Genomic DNA, 25,376 nt, shown 5'->3' with positions numbered 1-25,376 from the left:
AATGCAATTTTGTTGGAAGTGTTAGAATCTGCCTCCATTTTGAGTTGACTTTGATATCACAGTGAAATGTCTGGATAAGTGTTGCGTTCAGGTTCAGGCCAGCCATCTGTACCGTCTCCAGCTCCACAGCAGCCCTCCACTCCTCGGTGGGGGGGGGGGGGGGGGGGGGACGTTTTAAATGGTTCACTGCTGGCATCTACTGGACAAACCAGGAGCCTCTTTATGGTGTTATCATCAATCACAGACAGAAACGGCACCAATCATCGACATGGTGCCCAAAACGTTCCTGTTTTTATTTATTTTATTATTATTATTACAGACTGAAGGAAAATGAAGGCGTTAGATCGATCATCAATCCAAACTGCACAACTTTTCTCCTGTAAAGTGAAAAGAAGAGAGCGCTCTAATTTCTGTTTGGGAGGAACGTGTGCATGTGAGGTTCGTGCTTGTTGGTGAAAAAGTGAAACGGTTTATGGACCAGTAGCGTCTGTGAGGATGCAGATCAGGTCGGATCAGGTCGGATCAGATCGGATGCACGGGTGGAAGAAAAGGACATGACATTGAAATTATAAGACAAGTTAAATGAAAATGTATTTGCCTTCATTGAATCCATTAAATGTTTCCACTGGTGCAACGTGGTCTAAAAAAGCATCACCCGGCTGCGTGCAAAGCGGTTATTACAGACGATTGGAGTGTAATAACATTGTTATTGTTGTTTCCCTTTCTTCGTTTTCTACGTGTTTACGGGAAATGTCTCCTGAAGCGTTTTTAGAGGATTGGTGTGACTTATTCTTGTAGTTCCTGTAATTGTTGCCTCATAATGTGACACAGTCACGTGAGCAGATTTCAGCTCAGGGCCCCGGATCGAGTCAGAGAGAGCATCCATTACAGCAAGGAACAAAGCGCCCCCCCCCCACCCCCCCATCGCTTTCAGACGATCCTCTATTTACGATGCCGAGTCTGGCTCTGAGGTTGTCGGAGAATTCAGGGGCAACAATGCGCTGCTTTGAGATATGTGAAGAGCCCCCCCCCACAATAAGATCCTGTGTTGCAGATCATTTAAAAAGGGGGGGGGGCAGACTCCACACAAAAGGGATTGTCTCGATGATTTGTCCGACAGCGGCGTCAGGAGCGCATTATGAACAACGATGGCTTTGAGGATAGCAGGGGCCCGAGATTAGGCCCCGCTGAGGAGGAGGAGGGAAAAAGAGGAGAGGGGGGGGGGTGAAAAGAGAGAGAGGAGAGAGCGAGGAGTGGAGGATAGGGATGTGGGCTCGACTGGAGAAGGAGCTGCCAGCCTGTTTGATCCTGAGGGATGGCGGAGGGATGTAAGGCGTCTGAAGCTGACAATCCCTTTGTGGTGAGAACACACGTTTTCCCAGAATGCACGCTGATCCTCCGCTCCCATTGTGTTCTGGGCAGCAGACAGACGGCTACCTTTAGGCCCATGTGTGGCTAATGTGTGGCTATACCAGCAGCTGGGGAAGTGCTGCTAATCTGCCTTGGTATCTTTAGCCCCCCCCCCCCCCCAATCAACCAACCAACCCTTCTGGGATCTGCAGGATCGCCATGTTTATCTTTCATCGTCAGCAGGAGATCGATCGAAGCGTTTTTTTGTCTGTCCAGTCAGTTAATCTTTGTAAAGCAGGAACTTTTCTACGGGGACAAGCACATTTTATGAAACTTGACCTCAAATGTCTCAAAAATAGAGCTGCTCCTTTTTGCCAGATGAAACGACAGTTTTTTGGGCATGAAGCCGATGATCTTTAAAATACATTTCAATCTTTAAAATTGTTCGGCGTGTCGGTGCAGCGTCCCTGCAGCTCTGTCCTGTCTTGTCAGTTGTTTATGTCTTCTTCTTTTTTTTTTTTTTTTAACACAATTTACTGAAGCCAAAGACAATTTTCCGCAAAACCTGCCAAAGAACCTTAGAACAAACTAACATTCTGACATCGGAGCCCGAATTCTCACTTCCTGTGAGGACTTCTTGGTCAAATACGGCTTTTTAAAAAAAATTATTTTAAGTGAAAGAAAAGCTTCTACTTTCTCAAAAATAAGTTTCAGCCAAAATGTGGGGGAAACTGGCAGGTATTTTTCTCACAACTTGTCACTCGTCTGAAGACGTGTCCAGTATCCTCAAAGACTCTGCGGTCCTGCCAGAACCGTAAATATTCAGCACAGCGCCGACGATTTGATCAGATCTGACTCCATTCCTTCAAATAAAGACGGCAGTCTGAGGTGACACGTTCCCATCGTGTGTTCCTAGATAATCCTCCGTGGCAAGGAGACAAACTTAGTCCAAGCAGAGAGCTGGACATACTATCAAGGATCCACATTCTGCTGTTTCTCTCCTCCCACTTACCCCAAAAAGGGGGCAAAAACAAACAAACCAAAAAAAAAAAAAGGGGGGCGGGGGTGGGATATGGGCTAATCGATTAAGTAGTAGCCTGTAATGAGATGAAGCCGGTGAAGCGGCGGTTTGTCTGGGGGTGCATTGTTGTTGGGGGGGGGGGGGGCAAGCAGCAGCGGATACAAGCGATGGATGCACAATTAACAGGAGCATAAATATCTCTCTGCGCTTAAGGAAGCCATTAATCAGATATAAATAGAGCGAAGGAGCCCTTTGTGATTAACGAGGTGAGACTTGCTGCTAATTACTGTTCCCCCCCCCTCCTCTGGTAATTAGGTTGGTGCACTGAATGAGACCCCACCCCTCCACACACACACACACACCTTTGCTCATCCGTTTGATCCATATGAACAGGGTTTTAAACAGGATGGCCAAGGTGAGACGTGTCCCCCCCCCCCGCAGACGTCAGTCCGTCACGATGCTGGACGAGTCTGGTGTCTGGGCTTGTAAATTAGAAGTCACAGGAGCCCAGGCTGGGCCCCCGTGGGCCCCTCATAGATGTGGCCCTGTTCAGCAACATCAGGGTCATGGAAAGACAACCATTTTTTAAAGGAAGGATTTGGGAAATGTGGGAAAATGAAACTTGTGGAAAAAGTCTGTTCTTTTATCGGCGCAATGCTTGGCCGATCCTCCTTTTGCATCGTCGCCGTGGCGATCAGCCTGCGCCCCTGCTCAGCTGTTCTCAAGAGGAGCACAAAACCAATTGAATATTTTGTACTGATTATGCAAATAGGAAACCTGAAACTGCAGCCGAAGCAAATTTGAGTTGCTATTTCATTTGTATTTTATTTGTATTAATAGTCACGTTTAGATGTTCTCTGGTTGGAAACCACAAACATTAATTTATTTAATGCCTAAATAATGCAGCCATTTACTCGAGTTGAGTCACTGAAGCACAATAATTCCTGTTTCATTATTTGATTTGGTTTCTTATGTAAAGCTATTTGATCACATCTTTGCTGCATATTATAAAATGATTGATTTGGTGGCTGCAGACCTCGAAGCATTAACTCACAGCAGCCAGCCTTTCTTTAAAATGTTTTGATTGATATTACATAAATTACTGATAGAAATGTTCATCAGCGATATTTGCATTCTTATATTTGCATACATGCTGTCTTCTTCTGTCCGCCTGACTGAGCATCTTCTAATCTAACTTGTGCCACATTAATGCAACAAATCAGAAGCGAGACACGTCTTTCACTGGAATAACACCTGAAGAGAAAGGCGGGGAAAGATCTCACCGCTCTGAGGCTGAAACCTCTTCCTGCAGAGAGACCAATAAGACGGCTCCGCCTGATTCGTTGACGAGATTCCACGAAGACTTTATGAGCGTCATGACAACTCTGATGGATGTGCATCACAATGCGTCAGCAATTATCTTCTCCGAGGCCTCTGACTACCAACAGGCTTCATTTCCTATTCACACACACGCACACACACACACACACACTGAGCTGTTGTGGCCTACAAGCATAATCCATTATAGCACCAATTGTCTTCAGTTGGCTGCTTTGACCTTTTAATGGGAATGAAATAAGTGGAGGCGCAGAACAGCCGATATTGGATTCTGCTGTTAATTAATGTGTGTATTATATGGGTGATGAAGCCGGAGGTCGGGGTGGGGGGGGTAATTGAATTACAGCCAAGCACGTTGGATGTAATAGTTCGATTGTCTTAAGACAGTGTTCGCATGAGGGAAACGGAAAGCCCGACTTGATTTGCTTCCGGAGAAAGGCAAGCAAAAACCTTCTTTGGGGTGTGAGACGTGAATGTTTCTAATTGAACTCTTGAGGTGGAAAAAATATGAACTGAGCTGCTGTAATTGTGTCTTGCTGCTCATTTACTAACAGCAGTTTGTTTTTGCAGCACACAGACAAACTACGGAACCACTTTTCTCCTCATAGGAGCGTTTTTCCAGACTAACGGGCCTCACAATGTCTCACCTGACATCAGACTCAGGCCCACCTCGTCATTTCGAATGAAATGATCGTCACTTATTTAAATTAGACACCCAAATGTGTTCATTCCACAAGGAAAACTGTGCCGTGTCGATTCAGCGGCGTATTCATGAGAAATCTGTATCACAAATAAAATGTTCACTGTTCGGCTATTTATTACGTTTTTGTTTACCGTGTGTGAGAAGACAGAACTCCTTTTTTCTTTATCCAACGGGGGTGTACTGCAATCTTCTGGCCACTGTGGTATCACACACAGTAAAAGTACGGGAAGTATCCGCTCCCATTCCAAGACCAGTGGATTCTAATGGGAACAGCAATTTCACAGCAACGTGGTACCAGCAATGATTTGTGTTTTCGTTGCAGCCCAGCAGCGCTGCATCTGATTGGTTCTGAGCTACAGGCTTTATCATCACCACTGTTCTGATGGTGTTTACCACAGATCTGCATTAAGAGCAGCCAGTTTACTTTTTCATCTTCTCTGTGAATGAGCTCAAACCCACATCCTAAAAAAAGCCTGTTGTATTCTGACATAGGGCGGGATGATATGGCCTAAAACCAATACCGCGATAAACGATATATATATATATATATATATATATCTCGGTATTCGGATTCCTCGTCTAAATCACTATGTAAATGTCAAATTCAACACTTTGAAGCATATAATGACACCTGTATAATGATTGAGGCAGTTTGGAAAAAGGGTGGGGGGGGGGGGGGATCACAATCACGTTAAGGTCAGTGAACCTTTTATTTCAAACCGGGCTGCTGCACTCAGAAGCGTTTAAAAAATACAAATAAAAATGGCATGGTCGTCATTTGCTTCGGTGTAGTTTCTGCTTTCTTTGAAGCTTTATGTGTAGGATTTCGGGTCGGGCGGGGGCAGTGTGCCGATTGGCTGCACCAGGAGAGCGTGAGAGAGTCGTTAAAATTTGATGCTGCTTTCATCTGAGATGGATTAAAACCCTCCAGATTCCACTTAAACATCATGATGACATGAGATGAACAGACGACATGGAGCGATTGGAGTGAATATACTTTAATTTTTTTTTTTCACAGTATTGAAATTGTCATCGTTTAATTTTACGCTCTCAGCTTATCCAAGGCAACTATAAACTTTAATGTCATTTCTAGAAAATGAAAGAGCTCACTTTATGTACATTCGTTCAGACACAAAGTTATTACAATTGTTTACTGCACAGAAACTTCTTATTTTTTTTAAACGTTCAGATATGAGGGCAAAGATGTCATAACCGTAGAGGATTGAAATATTAGCAGTGCTGAGATGATATTTTCTGAGAAGTAAATCATGCACGTGTAAACAGTCCGACAAAGCCGACAGATTTGCAGATTTTAACAGCCAATATAAAAAGGCTTCCGTTTCAAATGTGTAATTAACCCTTCAAACCTTAATTCAACAGCATGAAAAATAAAATAAAACGTTGATTTAAAGCTTCAGAATTACGAGTATAAAATAATCTTTCACAGATTCCCCCATCCATCCATTTTCTTGCAGCCGCTTTATCTTGCCGACTACGGGCGAGAGGTGGGGGGGTACACCCCGGACGCGTCGCCAGCGCATCTCAGGGGCTTCACAGATTTCACCATCTTTAACAGTTTCACTACCGAGCCGGAACAGGAACATGCCGGATACTCGGAAACAAGTCCTCTTAGATCACTGCAACGTAATGCAGACCGACACCCACCCCCCCCCTCCCCCCTTTGTTCTACACCTTTCATTGTGAAGCTGCTGGAACATTTTGTGCAGAACTCAGATGCAAAGTCATTTACTCACTCTTGAGAAAGGGCTGTTTGCGAGACATGAAAAGACGCGTTGCAGCTGTTTGGAGGGACTGAGCCGCCGTCTCACTCCCCGTTTAGGGGCTCAATTGGGCCCGTGTGCGTGAGTGAGTTCTGCAGACACCGCCCCGAGCAAAACAACCGCTTGGTCGCATCAAACATGCGACTTAAAACGCTTCGTTTGCTCAGGAGGAAAAGAAAATCCAAGAGCTCTTCCGGCATTTGCTACATTGACCAAAAAGGCACCTTTTTACTGCATCAGCGAAACATCCACACCCCCTCGCAGACCACTTTCAAGAATGTACATTTGAATAAGTATGAAAAGGCATACTTATTCAAATGTAGCTCGTTGTGCTACATGGAAGGTGATGCAGAATGCAGCACTTCGGTCGAGGATGCTTACAACGATGTTTCAAAGACATTACAAACAATGAGCTAAAAGGGAAGACATTCATTTGTTTTCCTCCACAAGATGGCGCCATCGCTCCTCAAATGAATCAGAGTTAACTTTCACCCTCATCTCAACACTAAACGCTTCACAAAGAATGTCAACAAACACGAGCCGCGATCGTTCGCAAGGTCGTGTAACGATTAGCTCGGGGAACCTGGTTGAACGAAACGATCGGTTCATGGGGGGGGGGGGGGGGCGAACGGCAGCGTTACGGAACATTAAAGACCCCGTCTCATCCGGGACGCGACCCCTGGGGACGGTGGACTGAAGTCTCCACGTGAACGACGCTCACGTTTCATCGTCGTTCATTATCAAAGTGGAATGTTTGAATTACAGAGAAATGAAAGCCCATCGAGTTTAAGGATCGAGACAGAAAGACAAACGACAGTCCGAAGCGAGCACGAAGCCCCGGAGCAGCGTTAGTGTCACTCGTCTTACGCAACACGACTCGGCGTTTCTGGCATCAGTCCAGAAAAACCGGAAACACAAAGCAACAGTGAAGCATGACTCTGGCTCACCAGCCACACACTGGTGGAGTAAATAAGGGTGGAAAAAAAGTCACGGGGGGGGGGGGGGGGCCTCGAGAAACTGTTTTGTGCGTTCACGTCACATGACGGTAAAGGGACCACAATGACTTTTACATTTCTTATTCCTCAGCGACCGAAACAGGCTTTGGTGTCGCGTTGGTATCGTCAGAGACTCGGCCGTTTCCTCCAGCCAATCAGAGCAGCGCCGAGGACGCCCGCCACTCGCGCAGGTGGTTACGATTACGACGTGTTCGTAGGGACTGAAGGGGAAGCTAATAAAACATGTGATGCTAACGGCCTGGATAGCAGCAGAACTGAGACGACCCCTCGGGCTCCTCCCTGGTAAACCAGGAGGGGAATCAAGATGTTGGATTTGGTCGGTCTAACCCAATCGACAGAGCTCAGGACATGTAGAGCGGACCCCCTGCCCGACACTGAAAAGGACAAGACTCATTCCTGGCTCCGCCCCCAACAGGAAGCTCTGCCGGCCGTCACGTGAAGCACAGAGTTGGAAGAGAGGAACAGCAGGAAGAAGAGAAGATAAAGATGGTGTCTTTTTATTCCGGCAGGTTCAGGGCAGCCACCTCGGATTTCATCTTGATGTACTGGTTGAACCGCAGGATTGCGTATCTGGTTATGGAACACAAGCAGAAGAGCAGTCAGCAAAAAAAAGATAACTCTGTGGCACGTTAGCTTGAGCTTGGGGGGGGGGGGGGGGGGCTGAGGACTCTTCTTCAGGGTTTCAGTTCCTTTACTGGCTTGTTGTGCAGTCATACATCTCAAACAACAGAGCTTTAATCCCAACATCCGGACTGTTTTCATGTCGCGTTCACCACCACATCCCCGTTTAACCTTCACTTCAACATCTGGATGACCTCGGCCGGCACGCACCCAGAGGAATGTTCTCTCTGAGAATTCCGCTGACTGTTTCATTCTTTTCCTTTCGGAAACATCTTGAGCCAAAAAAAAAGAGTCCGAAGCATAAACGTACGACCTCTAAGCCACATGTTTAGTGTTTTCCAAAGGCTCTGAAATTCAGTTCCTAAAGGTCAAATTTTGTTGCCAGAGCTACAGAAATATATATTTTTTTATTTCAAGCTGGATGTCGTACCCCAAGAAGTCCAAGAAGTCAAAGTCGATGGTGGAGAACCTGGCCTGGATCAGAGCCCAGAGCCCCCAGAAGAAATGAGACGCCTGGAGGAAAAGAAACAAGACAGTAAAAAGGTCATCTCTAATTGGCTGACACAGATCAAACCAGACTCCTCCTACTAGCTGACTTACACCTACCAACGCCCCTCCCCCCCCCTTGTTTCTTCTTGATAACAAACAACCTAAAGCGGGACTCGGGGGAGAGCGCTCAGCCTCACAAGGGTTACCGGTTGTCATTGAGTTGACTCCCATATGGTGGCCTAACCAGCGAGCGCATCACAAACAGCCCCCCCCCCCCCCCCCCCCGTCATCTTTAGCGCAGGTAGGCGCACATTTTCAAACCCCTCCCCCCAATCACTCAATACGCTGTTGAGTCCATAAGGTGTGTTCGCTAATCGGACACGCCCGGAACAGGACACGGCTGCCATCGCTCAACCGAGAGGATTATTGATCGACACTTATCAAAGATAACTTTGTGCGTATCTCCGTCTTCAGATCGCACGCAGCATGTACGTCGCTACCCGGACACGCCACGCCAAAAACGCGCCGCGTTCAAACGCTCACCAGGGCGAACCGGTTGACCTGGACGTAAATGGTCTCCACCTCTCCGTCGGTCACTGCAGCTCGCTGGCCTTTGTGCTGTTTGTAGGCCTCCAGGTAGGAGCGCAGCCACTGCAGCTGAAAGGCGCGGTCCGGGTAGTGGCTGTAATCCACCTCGTTCAGGCCTGCGGCGCAACACACAGCTTTAACACACACACACACACACACACACACAAACACACACACAACCTTTCTATACGCAGCGACCGGTTTCACTCACCAGCGAACTCGTTGAAATGGTTCCCAATGTCGTAGGCTTGGTAATTGTACCCAGCATACTCATAGTCAATGAACTCGACACTCCCTGCGAAGAGAAGCGGCGTCATTTAGACAGAGGGACGGGAGGACGGGAGACAATTATGATGTTGTCTTTTTTTTCCCTTTGAATATTAAGGATTTCTTTTCATACGGTTACTTTGTCTCTGTCTGACTGGACAGGATGGCTGGGTGAGCCGATTGCGGGAGCGAGGAGTAAGGGTTTGCAATTTGAGGAAAGCAAGACTGGAGAGGGAGACGCCAGCACAGAAAACGCAACAAGGAGCGAAATCTGTCGACTAAAGGTCGTTTGAAAGGTCCGACGCATGCACCAAGATGTGAAAAGAATCAAAAGTAAAGATCACTTTATAAAATCTGTTTTATTGTATTAGAACTGAGCCTTCCATAAAAAGCACAAACATCTGGGATACATTAGCTTAAGATGAAATCCCTATTCCGCCAATGGAACGCATTCAAATACCCAGAGAGAGAAAAAAAAACCCAGAGTACATCTGGCTTTGTTTAAGATACATGCACAGAATAGAGTCAAAGATACGATCTATAGACGAAAAACGGAAGAAAGAGAAAAAGAAAACAGATGGAGAAAGAGTGGAAGACGGTAAAACGCCACAAAGTGATCTGTGGAAAAGCAGTGAGCTCCCAAAGGGAGGCGGCAACAGGGGGGCGAACTAAACCGTCAGGACTTCAGGACACGCCCGTTTGAAAAATGTTCATAGCCGTTTGAGAAAGCCAGAGGAATCCGCACGACTTAAACTCATCCGCAACTGAAAAAAAGTGTCTTATTTTTTATTGACATATAAAGACGGTCAAAGCACGGAGAGGAAGGTCAAAAAGTGTTGCATTTCTGGGGCCCACCTGAAAAAACGCAGCATGAAGTATTAACAACGAACAAAGGGAGAAGAATTCAGTCGTGATGTGCTCGAGCTCAAATTACAAACCCGTACTTCCAAGCCCCGAAGAAACGCTAGAATTTTGAATCAGAATAAATGTCCTTCAGAGTCTCTTCTCTTAAATGTCTTGCTTTGATTCAAAGCCTTTGGCTCTAACATGTGGAACACAAATCTCTGAGGTGGTGCTGGACTACAGAGAAAGACACTTGGAGGTGGGTTACCAGCCGGCGGGTGGGTCCTAGCGGGACACAACTGAACACCTCCAGGCAGTGGCTATAGCCCCCCTGTGCAGCAGATGAAAAGGTTGGGGCAAACATCTTCCACACAGTCTCACTCTCTCACCGACATGTCTTTTATCCATCCCCGCTCCAGCGCACAGCGTCGAAACATCGGGCCTTGCAAGCCAAATTCCCCGTTACGTTTCTTTACACGCTCTCTCTCTCGCGTGCAAACCTCGAGTTCACGACTCGCAACACTCCCCTCCGAAGGGCCCTTCCTATTGGTCTGCTGCTAGCCCAATCGTGGCGACGCCTCTGCTGCGGCTGCAAGTGACAGAACCTTTGAGAGGTTTCCCGTTGGCTGCTGACCTGCACATTTTGCGGCTCGTGTGTGTGATAGAACGAGTTTTTTTTTGTGGTCTTTGCCAACATCTGAGGAAAAGTGAGAGGCAAGAGAAACTAGAGAGCTTTTTAAATGCTGCCCCCCCCCCCCCCATACAGGAAGTCTGTTGTTGCATTTGGCAGACCAGCGGTTCCGACAGCAACAACAGGCGAGCAGAGGTGGCATCGCAGCACGATAGGTGTTCAGACTTCACGCCGACGCCGCCTTTTCAACAGAACAAAAAAAGCTGCAGAAGCAGCGGGGAAGGGATTGAACGCAGCTTGAGTGGGCGTGGCAAATAAATAGCCATTACCGGTATGACCTGGAACCAAAGTCCCAGGACTGTTGATGCTTCCTAATCTCCTGTGGATGGCGTAGTAGGCGAGGCCCTGATGAGCTTACTTCGCTAACGCCTTTGCGATTACACATGACATACTGTTCTGGTTTTTATCAGTATTATTCCCCCCCCCCCAAAAAAAAACGTATTCAAGCCTGAAAGATGATTCCGCAAGTCTGCAAATACTTAAATGCGTCATCAACAGATGTTAACGCAGACGCCCAAATGCTGCTCGCTGGAAACACTTCCTTGTTTAGCGTTTGCACAGTTCCGTTTGATAAATGAATATTCAAATCATTGTGTTGCAGATCTTAATGCCTTTAATAAGAAAAACTTTTTTTTTTTTCCAGAAGCATGTTTGGCTGTGAAGGATAAAGCTGCTGATATTCTACATTTCTTCATGCCAACAAATCCCTCGCAGAGATCAAACGCAGCGGCCGCCTCGTCTTTCAGCTTTCTCATGCATTCCTTCTGAGGACAAAGATTCAAATCCAACGGAGCACACGTTTGTCCATTTGGGAGGGGGAAGCGGGGCGGAGCGCGTTTCAGTCGTTAGAGAATTTCGCGCATCGAGACCAGCAGGCAGGCATAGTGACCAAACTACATCGCGTGCATTTCATCGTAACGTATCTGAAAATAGAGAAACGTCCTGGTATTACAGACAGGTTTGATTAAAGGCGGCTCCGACTGACTAAACATCACCAGATTTATCCTTTCACCGATACGAACCGACCGCCGATCAATACCGATGCCGTGAAATCACAGTTGTGAGGGGAAAAAAAAAGGAGCAGTGACGTAGAATGTAAACGACCAGCATCGCAAAGTAGCCTAGTTAATGTCAGAAGGACAGCTGGCGGAGGGAGGGGGGCGAGCGACACTGGAGGGTAATGGGTAGGTACGTGGCTCCTACTGCCGCCATGAACTCATCCCGATTAGCCCGAGCAGTGGGGGGCAGACTACACGACGGGCCCTCAGCGCGTGAGGTCTGTCTCTCCCCTCCAGGGCGGCGCGGGGCAGCCACAGCCTCAGCTGTCATCCTAGGGGAGAAAGGCTAGACACAAGGAGCTGTGAGAAGGGCCCCCGCCCCTCGCCGCAAACCGACGAGGGGGCTAACAGCTCACCCCACCCACCTCCCACATACATAAAAAAAAAAAAAGAACCTGAAGCCCCCCCCACCCACCCCCACGTTGTTATCCCTCCACTTTACAAAGACAGTGAATCTGTAGAAGACTTTTAGTTGCAAATCTCTTTAAACAGTTTCACTGGTACAATCTGATTAAAGCAGGCCAATAGGTCTGCACGAGGACATGATGCTAAAGCCGAGCGCCGTCGGTACAACCGATGGGACGGCTCCGTCTGTTCGGGCCGGGTTACGTTCCAGGTACTCATCACAGAATTAGAACGGCAGATCAGACAGCGTTTCGGAAATAAAGAACCAGAGCCCAATTAGAAACGCCGCCGCCTTGCACCTCCGAACGGGGGAGGGCTCTCTGGGCTTAAATGGAACGAGGAACCTGAAGCCCAGGAAAACTAAAAAATCAGGAACAGACGAGTCGCTTTAACTCATAACGGACAGCAGGAAAGTCACAGGTGCATTTACGGGCGCTGCCAAATTACGTGAAGACAGGTACACATAACTTTGTCCCGCCCTCAGTCCCAACACTTTATTTGTGCTCCTCCAGATAAGAGTGTCTTCTCTGGCCGTTCTAATTCAACACCTGAGAAGCATGTGACTAACCTTGCCCGAGGGCACTTAGTGGGATTCCTACCTGAGCGCAGGCACCAATGCCGTTCACGCTAACAACACAGAGCCACACAGTAATACTCACCTGTCTCCGGGTTAGAGATGATGTTTTTGCAGAGCAAGTCGTTGTGGCACAGAACCACCGGGGAGCCCAACACAGACAAGCTCTGCCGGAGCCACACCAGCTCTTCTCGGAGGCGCGGCGGGTCGGGCACCTCCGTCCTCAACCTGAGGGCGGAGTCAGAGTCACCGATAGAAGGACGGAGGGGGAACTAAATAAGGTGCTTTAATGTTTAATGGTACAAAAACACTCATGCAGTACACAGCTGTACATCTACAAGTCTAGGACAAATCCCTTCTTTAAGAAACCCCCCCCCCCCCCCCACACACACACACACACACACACTCTTTTCCGCAACTGGTTTGCGGCATGTAATTTGTCATTTCAAATTAGCCGTAGGCGTGAGCGTGTTTGTTTGTATTTCTTGTGGCGTCTCATCAGGGATGTGCCCCGCCTTTTGCCCGCAGCCAGCTGGGATAGCCTGAAGCCGATACACGACTATAGACGAGACGATTGTGATCGTCTACAGCGTGTGTCAAACTCAAGGCCCGGGGGCCAAATGTGGCCCCGCCACGTCATCGTCTGTGGCCCACGAGAGCCGAGTGTCTCGTGTTCTGAGCAGCTCACAATCGTTGCTTGTTCTGCTCCTCTCAACTGTGACAAAAGCGTTTCGAACAAAGTTAACTTGCGTTGGACGATATTTTTTTCCGTATTTATCATTTAATATTATTTACTTGAATACTTTTGATTATTGATCGATGGTGTAATGTGGTTTTCTTAACCTGATAAATTGGAAGGATTAACGTTACAACTAGAGAAGCACTCAGAGAGCACAGACCTCCACCAAGCAGCTCATTCCCCTCCCAATTAGATTTCCACACGGCGATCTGCATCATCACCAAAAGGTTAGACGTTGTTCTTGGTAGCTTTTATCTCGGTAAGATAGAGGTCCCCTAGCCTGCATGATTGTGTCAAATAAAAATGCTGAGTTATCTGTCCGTCTATCTCAGACGGACAGACAGACGCCGGCGATTAGAAAACCCGCCGCCTCGCCAGGTAATTAATTTACAGCAATAAGGTATCCATATACTTTTACAACTATGCAATTTGCATGTGTAATGTTTGTAACTTAATTAAGTAATAAATAAAGTTATTTAACAGCATGTTAAGGAGCAGTTACATTTATTTTACATTACATTAAGTAATAGTTACACTGCGTTAGGGCTACAACTGGCCCTTTGATGGCCACCACAAGGCCCTGGGAGAAAAAGAGTTTGACACCACTGGTCTACAGGATAGATGGAACTTGTAGTTTTTGCTTGTACATGTACAAATACTTTCTCATACAATCAGGCTAACGCTTGAGCTACGACCGTTTAATAGCTGCTTTCAACAGAAGCTCAATGAAACATCTGTTTTTAATTAGTGACAATATTCAGTTTGCCTCCATGGAAATCAAAAGTCTACAAAGTCACTGTTTGTTTTAGATTTGCAGGACAGCACAGATAAATACAAGTGTTCCGTTAAAAACAACAATTACTTAATTAATAACTTACTATCTTAATTACACAGACTGAAAGGAGGGCAACATGTTTACAAGACTATAAAACAGTCATGTTAGGAAACAGCTGGGCGCCGTCCAGCTTCTGAAAGCTGGTTATTCTTCCTGCTTTAGTGTTGCTATCTTTCACCGTTTTACGTCATCTCTCGGGAATGCTGTCGGTGTAAACTTAAGAGGTTAGGAATTCCTCGACTTGCTCCACACCCGAGAAACAGGTGATAAATATGTTTCACAGTCCGCCGCACACGTGGCTGCTTTAATCATGTGACTCGTTGATAAAGAGTAACAGGGGGGGGGGGGGGGGGGGGGAGTCATTGTCACATGTGGCAATAGCTGAGAAATATACAATACCGTATACAAACAAGGTACTTTCACAGCGATTGCTCACTCATTATGCTATTCCATCATCAAAGTCTCCAATCCGAGTAAGGAATGAGAGATTTAAAGATCTCAATATGTAACAGCCCTCTACCTGACCTCACCTGGCGTTCTTCTCGGCATCCTCAAAGCTCGTGGGAATGAGTGCAAAGTACTTGCCCATCTTCAGCCACAGGTCAGACTGGGGCACCCAGCCATTGTGGGCATGGATGGCGTGGTATTTGGCCAGCTGCCGGGCAATGAGACTGCGAGAGAAAGGAGACGATGGGAGAATCTGCATTTGAGCGGAACGCCGTCTCATGCAAACTGGACTCCGAATCTACTGCAAAAGTGAATTGCTTCAGTTTTGAATTTAGATGAACATGCAAACAGTTCACGGAAGTTCAGCCGAGCCGTTTTAAACCTTTCGCCGAACCCTTATTTTAAAACTCACGACTGGGAGGCAACGCTCCGTGTGGACAACGTGAAGTTTGTGAAGGACACGGCAGCTGTGGGAGCGGGTGTATTTTGTATAACTAAACCATGAAAGCCAATCCGACTGTCAGCAGCTTCCAGTTTCCACCCCTCAACAGATTAGCGTTTACCTGAAAACAGGCTGGCTGCGAATGTCTTCAGGCTCCAGCGCAGCTCCTTGGAGGAATTCGTAACACAGGCCATTGTTGAAGGTGCAGTAAAGATGCGGTGCACAGCGGTGTGCATGCAGTACTCGGAAACTTTTCACCTCGTTCTCCCGGTCAACTAACAGCTCCGTTTTATTGCCGTAAATACGGACCAGAACCACGTCCTGCATGACCGCGCCCACGTAGCAGCCCAGCAGCTTATTGGTGATTCCATCTGTGAAAAACTGCAGAACGGAAGAAAGACGGGGGGAGGTAAAGAAATATTGTGAATTTGTTGCTTCAATAATCTCGGTTTACACCTACAGTTAAGACAACAATAATCTACACAACAGTGTACAATTTAGGCAATATGCCCGACAACCTATGTTGATTAAAGCCATTATATTTTGGATTGCCTTGTTTTAAATTAAACCGGTCGCCGGGAACACTTTAGTGCTAACAGACTAGCCCCGATTGGGACTGACTGAGAACGAAACGACAGTCAGGAATTTTTATTTTGCATCAGGAAGCAACGCCAAGCATTTGCAGTGGTCACGTGACCAGCTCCCATCCTGTTTACCGATGGGAGCCACACCCCCTTTGTCTCTGCGTGGAAAGTTAGTCACGTTACGTGTATTCTCAACGTACAGACAGGGGAGACAGTGTTCTGCTTGAGAAAGTCAGCCTGAAGAATGGCGCCCTAACCCCCCCCCCCCCCCTTCTTCTTTCAGTACAATCATCTCCAGGCTAAATGACGTCGTCTGGTCGAGTCTTACGTGACATTCCCAACCAGCACGTACGCTCACGTCTTCAACGTAAACTACGGAGCCGCGCTGCATGCTAACGCTAGCCGCTAGGAGAACTCCCAGCGTCGACGCATTTGGGATTAGCGATGCTAAACGTCAATATTAGCGAGGAATTTCTTTTGTAAGAGACAGTATTAATGCAAAAAGATTTCTAAACGTCAATAGGCGTTCGATGGCTTTGACAGAGTAGCATTTTAGCAGCATATTTTCACATTAAAATGCACGCGCTAACCTCGTCCCCTGAATAATTTAATAGCTGAGGACAGCCTAGCTTGCTAACATCAGGTTTAGCCGTTATATTAAGCTGCACAAAGTGAAATTAAAGCTATTTAAGACAATTTTACATTTACATGATTGAAGTAGATCAAACCACACCTTCACTTTGACTTCAGACGGCTTCCAGTTGGGTCTCAGCTCCTTGATCAACTTCAGCGCGCCGGACCTGTAGTCGCTCTCGTCCACTGTCACGTCTATTTTGGGCACCGCGGGAGCCTCGTCGGGAACGTGAATGTAATTCGCCATTTGTCTGAATCCTCTAATTCTCGGAACACTGTAAACTCTGTCGAGCACTGCGCGGTGCGTCGCAGCAGAACGTCGCGGCGCGCTGAAGCGTCTGTAGTCCCTGCGCGGTCCGGTGTCGCAGCGAATCTCCCTCAAACCTCCCCCGATGGAGGAAAACACGTCCACGCGATGCTCCTCGGTGCTTGAATGACTCACACTGGGAGCGCGTGATCCTCACGTCAGGCTGCGCCGGAGGCGGAGCTTAATCGTTCAACGCAGGGTTTTTGACATTAACATGAATTAATTATAGAATGGTGACTGAAGGGCAGAGGTGTAATACATGTTTGAAATCACAAATAACGAGTACAACTTAGAGAAAAGACGCAACATTCTCCGTCGTGATTCAACGTGCAAGCGTACGTTGTTGTTGTTTTTTTTTTCCTCGACAAGAAAATCTTTCCTTAGCCAATCAGAGCGCAGACGGGGGGTGGGGCAAGGCGGAACACATGAAAAGAAATCACGCCACGAAGTCGGACGTCACTTCCGGGATGTAGTTGAATGAGCTCTCTGTGAAATGAGCGTGCGTTGGAAATGTCAGATCAGCAGACGAGCCGACATTTAAAAAACAAAACTATGGCCTATATGGAAACACTGACTTTGAGACATTTTCATTAATCAGCAAGTATAGCGCACATATCTGGTCTGTTGCATCCGGTATATTAAACATAATACACAATACATCGAACTACATTCTAATGATTTTTCAAAGAAACATTTTAAAGGGACACATTTTATCTCGACATATTTGTCTCTACCCACAATTTGTCATCTTTTCAAGGGTCATCTGAGGTAAAAGCAGCTTCTTCATTGCCCATATTTCTTCAGTCTGTTTTGAAGCCTAATGATTCTTTTCATGGGTGTCAATGAGGTCAAGTACATGTCCCCATTTATTACTCACTAATTATTCAGCTTGTTACATACCGTATATTGTTGTCATACATGTTAATATTTAATCATTGTTAAATTAGTACTGGGGTGAATGTATCACACTTTATTAGTGGACAGTGAGCAATAACTCTTAAGTGGAAAGGTTGGATGTGAACTACTGACCCCAACCCCAAAGCCAAACATGCAAGGAAAGTTTTTGAGTGGAACACAGAGTTCATTTGCGAGTCATTTCTATTCTGTCAGCGAACATTATCCCGTACACATCTATGATTTCTTCTTTTGACCAATAGGAATGTGTCAAATCCCCAGCAGCAACAAGCTTGGTAATCTCTATTGTTATAATGTCAGCTGAGGCAGAGCAGGAGCCATATTTCCTGTTTAGGCAGATATCAAGTTTCACAATGACAACAAAAGATGATTTTTTTTTTTATTATTATTATTGTCATGCATATCCCAGTCAGAAGGAAAGTGTGTCAGTGGCTGGTGCTAACCGTATCAGCTTTGTGTAACTGGAGATCATTGATTTTGTGCTACTGGGCAAATTTTTGAAAAACAAAAAAAAGCCTTTTATGAACTTGTATTAAAATGAGCAAACTGGGATGGGACCTAGCTACATTGCACACATACCCTTGTTCAGTATTTAGCATCAAGGACACATAGATCACAGAAACAAGCAAAAACAATATGAGGGCTTTTGTCCTTTTTGGCTCAAATCTACACAGCAGAAACGACCTACACATATCAGAGTACTGAATAGGTTCTCATTTTACCTTGCCTTGTGTACAGTTCCTTATAAAATGTACTATTTTTCGTATTCTATCAAGTTCACACTGATTTTCTATCCTCTTTATGTTGTTTCTATTTCTTTTTTATGTGAAGCACTGAAATGTATGAATGTTCTGTATGAAATATTTACAAACAAATATTTCCGTATCCATTTTAGGGCACTTGGTTTTGATTATAATTTATATTTTATGTAAAATATATTTTTGAAATATACAAATGAATTAATAAGAACCAAGATTTTTTGCCTCTTATCCCAAAATCTGTAAAGAAACCAATTCCTTTAATTGATATTCCTTCATCTGTGTCGCCTGCCCTGCAGTTTGTTTTCTTCAACTTGCCTGCGAGTGACTCCAAATTGCATTTAATCAAAGTAGTCTTCTATATCAATGCTGGGATTGAGTAACTCCTCTCCATATGGGGTGAGATCCATCTGGTTGAGAATCAGGTTCTCAAACGTCTCCTCCAAATCTGTCTCCCCGATCAGCACCGCTCCCACCATGCGCCCTTCCCTGAGGACAACCTGAAGCATCGATACGAGGGTCACGTGTGTGAAAATGACGCGCGAAGAGACAACATCTCCCGAGGCGAATAACCGATGACACACGAGAAACACATTTGGACGCTATCAAATTTTAAGGGTTCACATCGAGAACAAATAATCAAGTGATTTTGTTTTTTTGCCCTCTGGCTCTGAACCAGCATAAAAACAATGGCTCCTTTCACACAGCTGAGATAATTCCAATTTTTATAAATTTAATGCTGATTATAAAATTACATTTGTGTGTGATTAAAAAAAAAACATCTATATAAGTGTATCATTGTTGATAAATGATGAACTCTGAAGAACACTCGATACGACGACACACAGGCATTCTAGTATTACCTTGACAAACTCTCGGCCTTTGGTGCAGCGCACCAGCAGCTCATGGTCGGGCCCCAGCCCCTGCCCATTGTACTTCCCCAGCAGGACCACCTGTAGAATGACCAGGAAGCTGCTCATCGATGCGAGTGAGCCGTGAGGTACAGAGGAGTGCACGCTGAGCTGCGGTAAAATACAACAGACCTTGTAGTTGAAGAATTTAGTAACGTGTGAGAAGAGTTCGAAGCAGAAGTCCAGCTCGATTGGTTCTGACTGGACGTGCGCCGCCATGCAGCGGCCGGCGTACCAACCCATCTGACGGGCCTGCGTCCACAAGCGCATCTGTGCAGAGCAGACGTGAATCACAACACAGTGTCAACAAATGCAACTAAAGTTAGCTCGTGTCTTGTTAGCTCGTTTTTTTGTTTTCTTGTTGTTGTTTTTTAACCATAATCAATAATATGGTTGCTCCGATTTGAGACCATATATAAAAACACACACACTCCAGAAAAGCGAGTCATTGTGTTGGATGTTTTCACGTTTCCATGGCGACGTTCACTGTTTACCCAACACTGTGGCTCACTTCAGCTAGAAAATGAGCATCAGGTGACAGCGATGCCCTCGCAACTGGGAAAGACTCAAGTTTGTCCTGATGTGAACAGACCATAATAATCTCTAGCCTCAGGTCAAAGTTTGAATCTATTTTAAATGTGAATCGACGATGTGGAGAATCTTTGTTCTGATGTGGAACATGACCTCATTTAGTCTGACGGTAAATAATGAGCTAAAATCCTGCTCTAAAATAAATTTAAAAAACACCTTGTCAGTTTACCTGCTGCCACAGTGGACTGAGCTCCCAGCATGCAGTGCAAACGTCTCCTGCAGCATAAACGTCTGGCTCCGATGTCATCATGTGGTCATCGACCCGCAGGCCGCCATCATCGGCCAGGGCGAACTAAACACACAAAACCAAAATCTTTATTACGGTTTAGATTAATTCCCTATGTTAAATAAAAAAGAGAAATATTAAAATGAAGGTAACGTTCTCATTCGACTGAAATGACTGCAGGGAATTTGATCTTAAAACACATTAGAAAAGCGTCTGCGCTTTAGCGACATCTAAAGGCTTTAGTAGCTAACTGCTGCTAGCTTGCTTGTCTTTCTGATAACCAACAGGGGTGATTTTTTATAATTATTGTATTACCTACTTATTGGCAGGAAGATGTTTTATTAATGTGAACATTTTTCCCATGTCTTTAGGGCTGCATGGCCGACACAACGAGCTGATGGCAAGACTCCGGAGCACAGCAGAGCTTACTTACTCAAATGTACTTACCTTGTTGCCATGGAGAAATGGCTCAGTGTTTGGCCCGACGCCGGTGGCACTGACAACAAAGTCGCAGCCGAATGTTTTGCCGTTGGTCAGCCGAATGTAAACTGGCCAAGATCCTCCTGAGAGGACAGAATGGTTTGACGAATTACAAGTTGGAGGGAAAACAAGGGAACGGGAAAACGCTCAGTGAAATCCACGCGGCATGAATAGTTCTCACCGCTTTCAGGGCTGAGTGTTTGCTGTGGGGAAGTGAGCAGCTCCTCGGAGGTGAAGATCTTTTCCACCTCACACTGGTATTCCAATGAAACTCTGCGGGACACCTTCGTCCCAGGAGAGGCGGGCGGAGGCGTAACGCAACAGAATGTCAAGATGCACAGATACTAATAATCCTAAATCTAATATTGAGTAAATGATAAGGGGATGGTGAGATAATTATCCCATCTGTTGAGTGGGCTTTAAAGTTACCGGTACTATTCTTAAATTGTGTATTTCATGCCATATTTGTTTATTACTATAACACATGAATATAATTGCTAATCAATGATATAGAATATAATACCGGTAGTTCAATATCTTTCAACTGGAAATTTGTGCGCATCACTATCTTTCCATGCACATACAAAAAGCCAGCAGCTAAGAGCTAACTCATTTTGTCCAAGGTCACAGTTTTTTGCTTCCAGGTGAACCGACTTTAATCACAAAGTAAGGTGCGAGGCAGATTGGTGCACCGTGATTCAGGAGCCATCATGTAATAACTATTCTATCTCACCTGCTCTGCTCCTCGTAAATCTATATCTGCATGCCAGTCTGGGCCGAGGGCACTGCCAGCCTCTGTAGTACCAGAACCATGGCCCCGTGCATTTCTATCTGGAAATTCACAAACATTCAAAGGCAAAAAAAAAAAAAAGTTTTAATCTGGATTCTAAAGATCTCAGCACAGATTCTCCTGTAGCATAAAGATAATACATTTGAACAAGCTATGGTGAAGACCTGCGGTGAATGTCTGGACCCCCCCAGGTGCCGGGTCCTCCGTTGTGTAGCGAAGTCTCTTACAGGGAACAGGCCGTTCCGGCTTGTCAGCTTCCAACGACGGAATGAGGAATTGTGCCGCTCCAGCATCAAAGAAGGTGTTTCCGATGGCTTTGTCCTTCACGGCCCAGATCACCTCGCAGCCCTCCACCTCATATCTGCAAGGAATATGTCATAAAAGAAATACTGAATGGATGGATGCAGCAGCTAATCAATATGCAAAATGAATCCGTTTGATCAGATCTTTAAATCTGATGGAAAACAATAAGTCAAATGAATAAAACCGGTCGCACAATGTCCTGAGTACTGACGCACTTGTTAACATTTTCATTTTCACTTACACTAATTCCAGGGCGATCCCTCCATTTCCGACGACGACTATTCTCTTCGCACTGGATAACCGCTTCTGAAACTCCTGAGGCACAAAACACATCAAAACATTTTAATCTCAGACTGTAATGCTTTCAGTTCAACCATAACGACTATTTGTAGATTACCAGGATAATTCTAAACAATTCATTTACTTAAAATCAAGAGAGCTATATTCACCCTGCAACTGCTTTCATTTTTAAAGAAATACAAAAATGTATTGCAGCTTCTGCATTAGTTACTGGAGGCTTTATTGCTCACAGGGCCAGGATAGAGCGCGCCGAGACTGTACCTTAGCAGAATCGCTAAAAAGCTCCTGACACTCAGAATGTAAAGGCATAAATAATTCTGCGCTTTAGTTTAGTTTGCCAAGATCCAGGGCTCAGACATCCACAAAGGTGTGTGGAAATTGGTGCAGAGGTTTTTGTGAGATTGATGACATTGTTGAAAAATGCCTCACATCTCACGATGGAAGAAGGAAGGTTTAAGAAATCCTGAAAACATATTTAATTTGCTATATTGTGATTGTAATCTGGTTCTACATCAAATTGAACACATATTTTATTTCTGAACAAAAAAGTCTCAGAAAATATCTCTATCTCTCTTGCAAGTGCAGTAATCCCTCTAAACAAGTAATTAATATTCGTTCAGTATCTTCCTGAATTTTGTACCTGCATGTCTGGAACAATAAGAAGACCAGAGCTATGGGTTCGTACCTGGGCGCTGTCTGTGTCCCGTATCCCCAGGACATGAGGGTTGTCTTGCGTTAGAAGCTTAGGTCTACCACCGCTGCAGATACACAGCTTCTCATAACCGAAAACACGGCCGTCTGCCGTTTCCACGCACTGAGGATGAACATGAACATGGGAAAGTGGCAAATGTTCAAATCACAATTGAGTCTGATGAACAAAGTCTGTTCTTGCTTGCAACCATATTGACCACAAGGTGGCGAAAGTACACAGATTAATAGTCTCCATAAATTCTATAGGAACTCAGCATAGCACAAATACGGCTACTGACATGTGACTGTGTGTGGAGTGATTTGACAGGAGAGTGGATCACAGTCAGATTCGGGTATTTCTCCTCCAAAACACTCGACGGTCGCTCCTCAATGTCGAACTCTTCCAGTATCTTGGACACCTTAGAAAGAGAACAAACCAATACAAGTAGAAAACATGTTTAATATTCGCTATCCCCTTCACTGAGTCGCAGGTATTGATCACTGCCAGTCATTAGTGTACACACGTCATCGTATTTGATCATCGTCCTGACCTGTTTGTAGTTGGTTACCGCTTTGATATGAGGACCTGCTGTAATCAGAGCCACTTCAGCGGAGGGAATCTGCGATGATAGCTGTCAATCACAGTAAATGTTTAGAACACTAGCAGCAGCTAAACGTTAGAAAATGTTTTGGCTCTAAACGTAAATTATACTTTTCATCTTCACCTGCTCAACACAAGTCACGCCGGCGATGCCGCCGCCCACGATCACAAACCTAAACGTCTTCTCTTTCTTTCCTTCCATCTTTTGCGTCTAAAACTGATATGCTAGCAGGAATGTAGCTAGCACGCACACCTGCGCATTCTTGCGACAAATGTATGAGAGATCAAGTCAAACGGTGAATTTTGCGGTTCTTTCTCTTTCTCGGTGTCAACTCGTTGATATTCATTTGAATTGGCGTTGACAGATATTATAACTTTCCTAGAAATGTGTTGTCATCGCCACAGATCAACGCTTCTTCGTCGCAGGGCTCGGGAGCAACGTCACTTCCGTATTTACATTTCAGTACGGCAAGCGACAGGCAAGGACTTTCCTAGCGCGCTTTTCTGCTCTGAAGTTTAAATTCTTACATTTAAACGACTGAATTACAAACACTATTTTAACTTCTCATCTAAATTATATAAATGAGTTTTTTTTTTCAATGCATCCATCTTATTTTAGGCTTTGAATGCCTTTAATGACCATTATTTCCAAACAAGTCTGAGCTCATCCCTCCAATCTCTTATTTTTTTCATACATCATCGGAAGCACAGATACAATTTGGGGTCGCTGTGGCTTAGGTGGTAAATTAACTTTTTGAAAGGTCAATGGTTTGAGGCGAACCCCAGTCTTTCCCGTCTACATGCCTATATCCTTGAAGAAGATACTTACAATTCCAACATAAGGTTTTCCCACTGCTCCTCAGGGAAGGCCTCAAATGCAGAGACGATTTTACCCTGTGGGTGATCGATAAAGTACAAAAATGACCTCAAATCATGCCTGATACACCAGTCAGCTGTGCCTAAATGTTTAACTCTAATGGCCTCTATAACGGTTGCATTTATGTTATGCATTCACCTCCATAGTCCCTCCTGCCGTCATCTTTCCTCCTGATCTTCCATTCAAAGAGCCAGATCATCGTCTTCCTTATTGTCCATCTGCTTTATGTATTCCAGCTAATCGAACAAAATACACAGTTTTGTTTATGGGATTACATTTTTACATATCTCAGTTTACATAACTGTATTCCTAATAATTATGCCGATGATGACTAAGATATTTTTGCAATATGAGCTCATATTTATTTTGTAGGATTGTCACTAATAGTTGAAATAATGAGTAAATCCTTTGCTTTTAGAGCCATAATTTGTATCATCTTTCATCTGGATATGAATCAGATCATTTGAAATAAAGGAATCTGCCGTCACAGTGAATGAAATTGTCTGCAGCTGCTGATGGGCAGCTTAGCGCAGTATAATCAGTATTTCAGAGTAGCATTTTACAATAAAAGTATGGCATTGGCATTGCATCAGAAAATACTAGCTCCTGACTTTTAAAAAAAAGACTCTCTGAATCAGACTATCCTCTGAGGTTAAAGAAAGTCTCTTGTGTTTGGAACATGGTGTTCTCTTTAATGCCACAGATAAATGTGGTCAACAGGCCATGAATCAGATTTGAGATTCCATCAACACATCCATCAACTGTTATTCATGAAGGGACAAACAACTCGCCGCCCAGTAACAGCTGCAGTACAGCAATTTATGATTAAACATGAACTAATCGCCATATCTTGACACGACCCTATTCAATGACTGCAATGCTATTGGATTCACTTTTAAAAGCTGCCACTTTTTCTATTTTTGAAACGGCTTTGATGTAGGCGTCAAACAGACCTGGGTGTATCGCTGTGGCGGTCTGGGATTATCAGGTTAATGCTGTGCGTCATCAGTCCACTCTTAATTTTCACAATGTTACCCTGAATAACCGTGGCCCAGCTATAAAACTGTTCTTCTTGATGTTTTGTTGATGGTTTGATCTTAGCCATTATGTAAAAAATGTCACCAATACATGGAGACTCCCAAATAATAACGCCGTAGCCTCTCATGATTAATGCAGTCAATTTTCATCCTCTCCTACAGAAG

General features: G+C 45.1%; 2 protein-coding genes across 2 annotated transcripts; both read right to left on the bottom strand.

Annotated features, from left to right (window-relative positions):
* Positions 1-5,409: 5,409 nt before the first annotated feature.
* etnk1 (ethanolamine kinase 1) lies at positions 5,410-16,782 on the bottom strand. Its single transcript, XM_068755040.1, has 8 exons — positions 16,526-16,782; positions 15,330-15,589; positions 14,850-14,990; positions 12,831-12,973; positions 9,119-9,202; positions 8,863-9,023; positions 8,261-8,343; positions 5,410-7,779 (listed from the first exon to the last, which is right to left on the bottom strand). The coding sequence occupies exons 1-8, from the start codon at positions 16,670-16,672 to the stop codon at positions 7,707-7,709; spliced, it is 1,092 nt and encodes a 363-aa protein (XP_068611141.1). The 5' UTR covers positions 16,673-16,782; the 3' UTR covers positions 5,410-7,706.
* A 1,142-nt stretch (positions 16,783-17,924) lies between these two features.
* pyroxd1 (pyridine nucleotide-disulphide oxidoreductase domain 1) lies at positions 17,925-23,711 on the bottom strand. The gene is made up of 13 exons (XM_068755247.1): positions 23,422-23,711; positions 23,248-23,328; positions 22,996-23,115; positions 22,692-22,820; positions 21,948-22,021; positions 21,568-21,764; positions 21,347-21,444; positions 20,795-20,897; positions 20,581-20,696; positions 20,077-20,199; positions 19,449-19,586; positions 19,269-19,358; positions 17,925-18,905 (listed from the first exon to the last, which is right to left on the bottom strand). Exons 1-13 carry the CDS (start codon positions 23,497-23,499, stop codon positions 18,747-18,749), a joined length of 1,506 nt encoding a protein of 501 aa, XP_068611348.1. The 5' UTR covers positions 23,500-23,711; the 3' UTR covers positions 17,925-18,746.
* Positions 23,712-25,376: the final 1,665 nt, after the last annotated feature.

Source organism: Brachionichthys hirsutus, chromosome 22, assembly GCF_040956055.1.
Source record: "Brachionichthys hirsutus isolate HB-005 chromosome 22, CSIRO-AGI_Bhir_v1, whole genome shotgun sequence".
In the NCBI taxonomy this organism is placed as follows: domain Eukaryota; kingdom Metazoa; phylum Chordata; class Actinopteri; order Lophiiformes; family Brachionichthyidae; genus Brachionichthys; species Brachionichthys hirsutus.
The sequence above is the reverse complement of the archived record's forward strand: the minus strand, read 5'-3'. Positions and strand labels throughout refer to the sequence as shown.

Bases quoted from the DNA above. Each gene is read 5' to 3' on its own strand.
- etnk1 (XM_068755040.1), bottom strand. From the start codon at position 16,672: ATGGCGAATTACATTCACGTTCCCGACGAGGCTCCCGCGGTGCCCAAA. The intron at 15,590-16,525 runs GTGTGGTTTGAT...TCCGTTCTGCAG, and splicing joins CGTCTGAAGTCAAAGTGAAG to TTTTTCACAGATGGAATCAC. The intron at 9,203-12,830 runs GTGAGTATTACT...TTCTCTTCGCAG, and splicing joins CATCTCTAACCCGGAGACAG to GGAGTGTCGAGTTCATTGAC.
- pyroxd1 (XM_068755247.1), bottom strand. From the start codon at position 23,499: ATGGAAGGAAAGAAAGAGAAGACGTTTAGGTTTGTGATCGTGGGCGGC. The intron at 23,116-23,247 runs GTCAGGACGATG...TCTCTTTCTAAG, and splicing joins CGGTAACCAACTACAAACAG to GTGTCCAAGATACTGGAAGA. The intron at 22,022-22,691 runs GTACGAACCCAT...TTTGTGCCTCAG, and splicing joins GGGACACAGACAGCGCCCAG to GAGTTTCAGAAGCGGTTATC.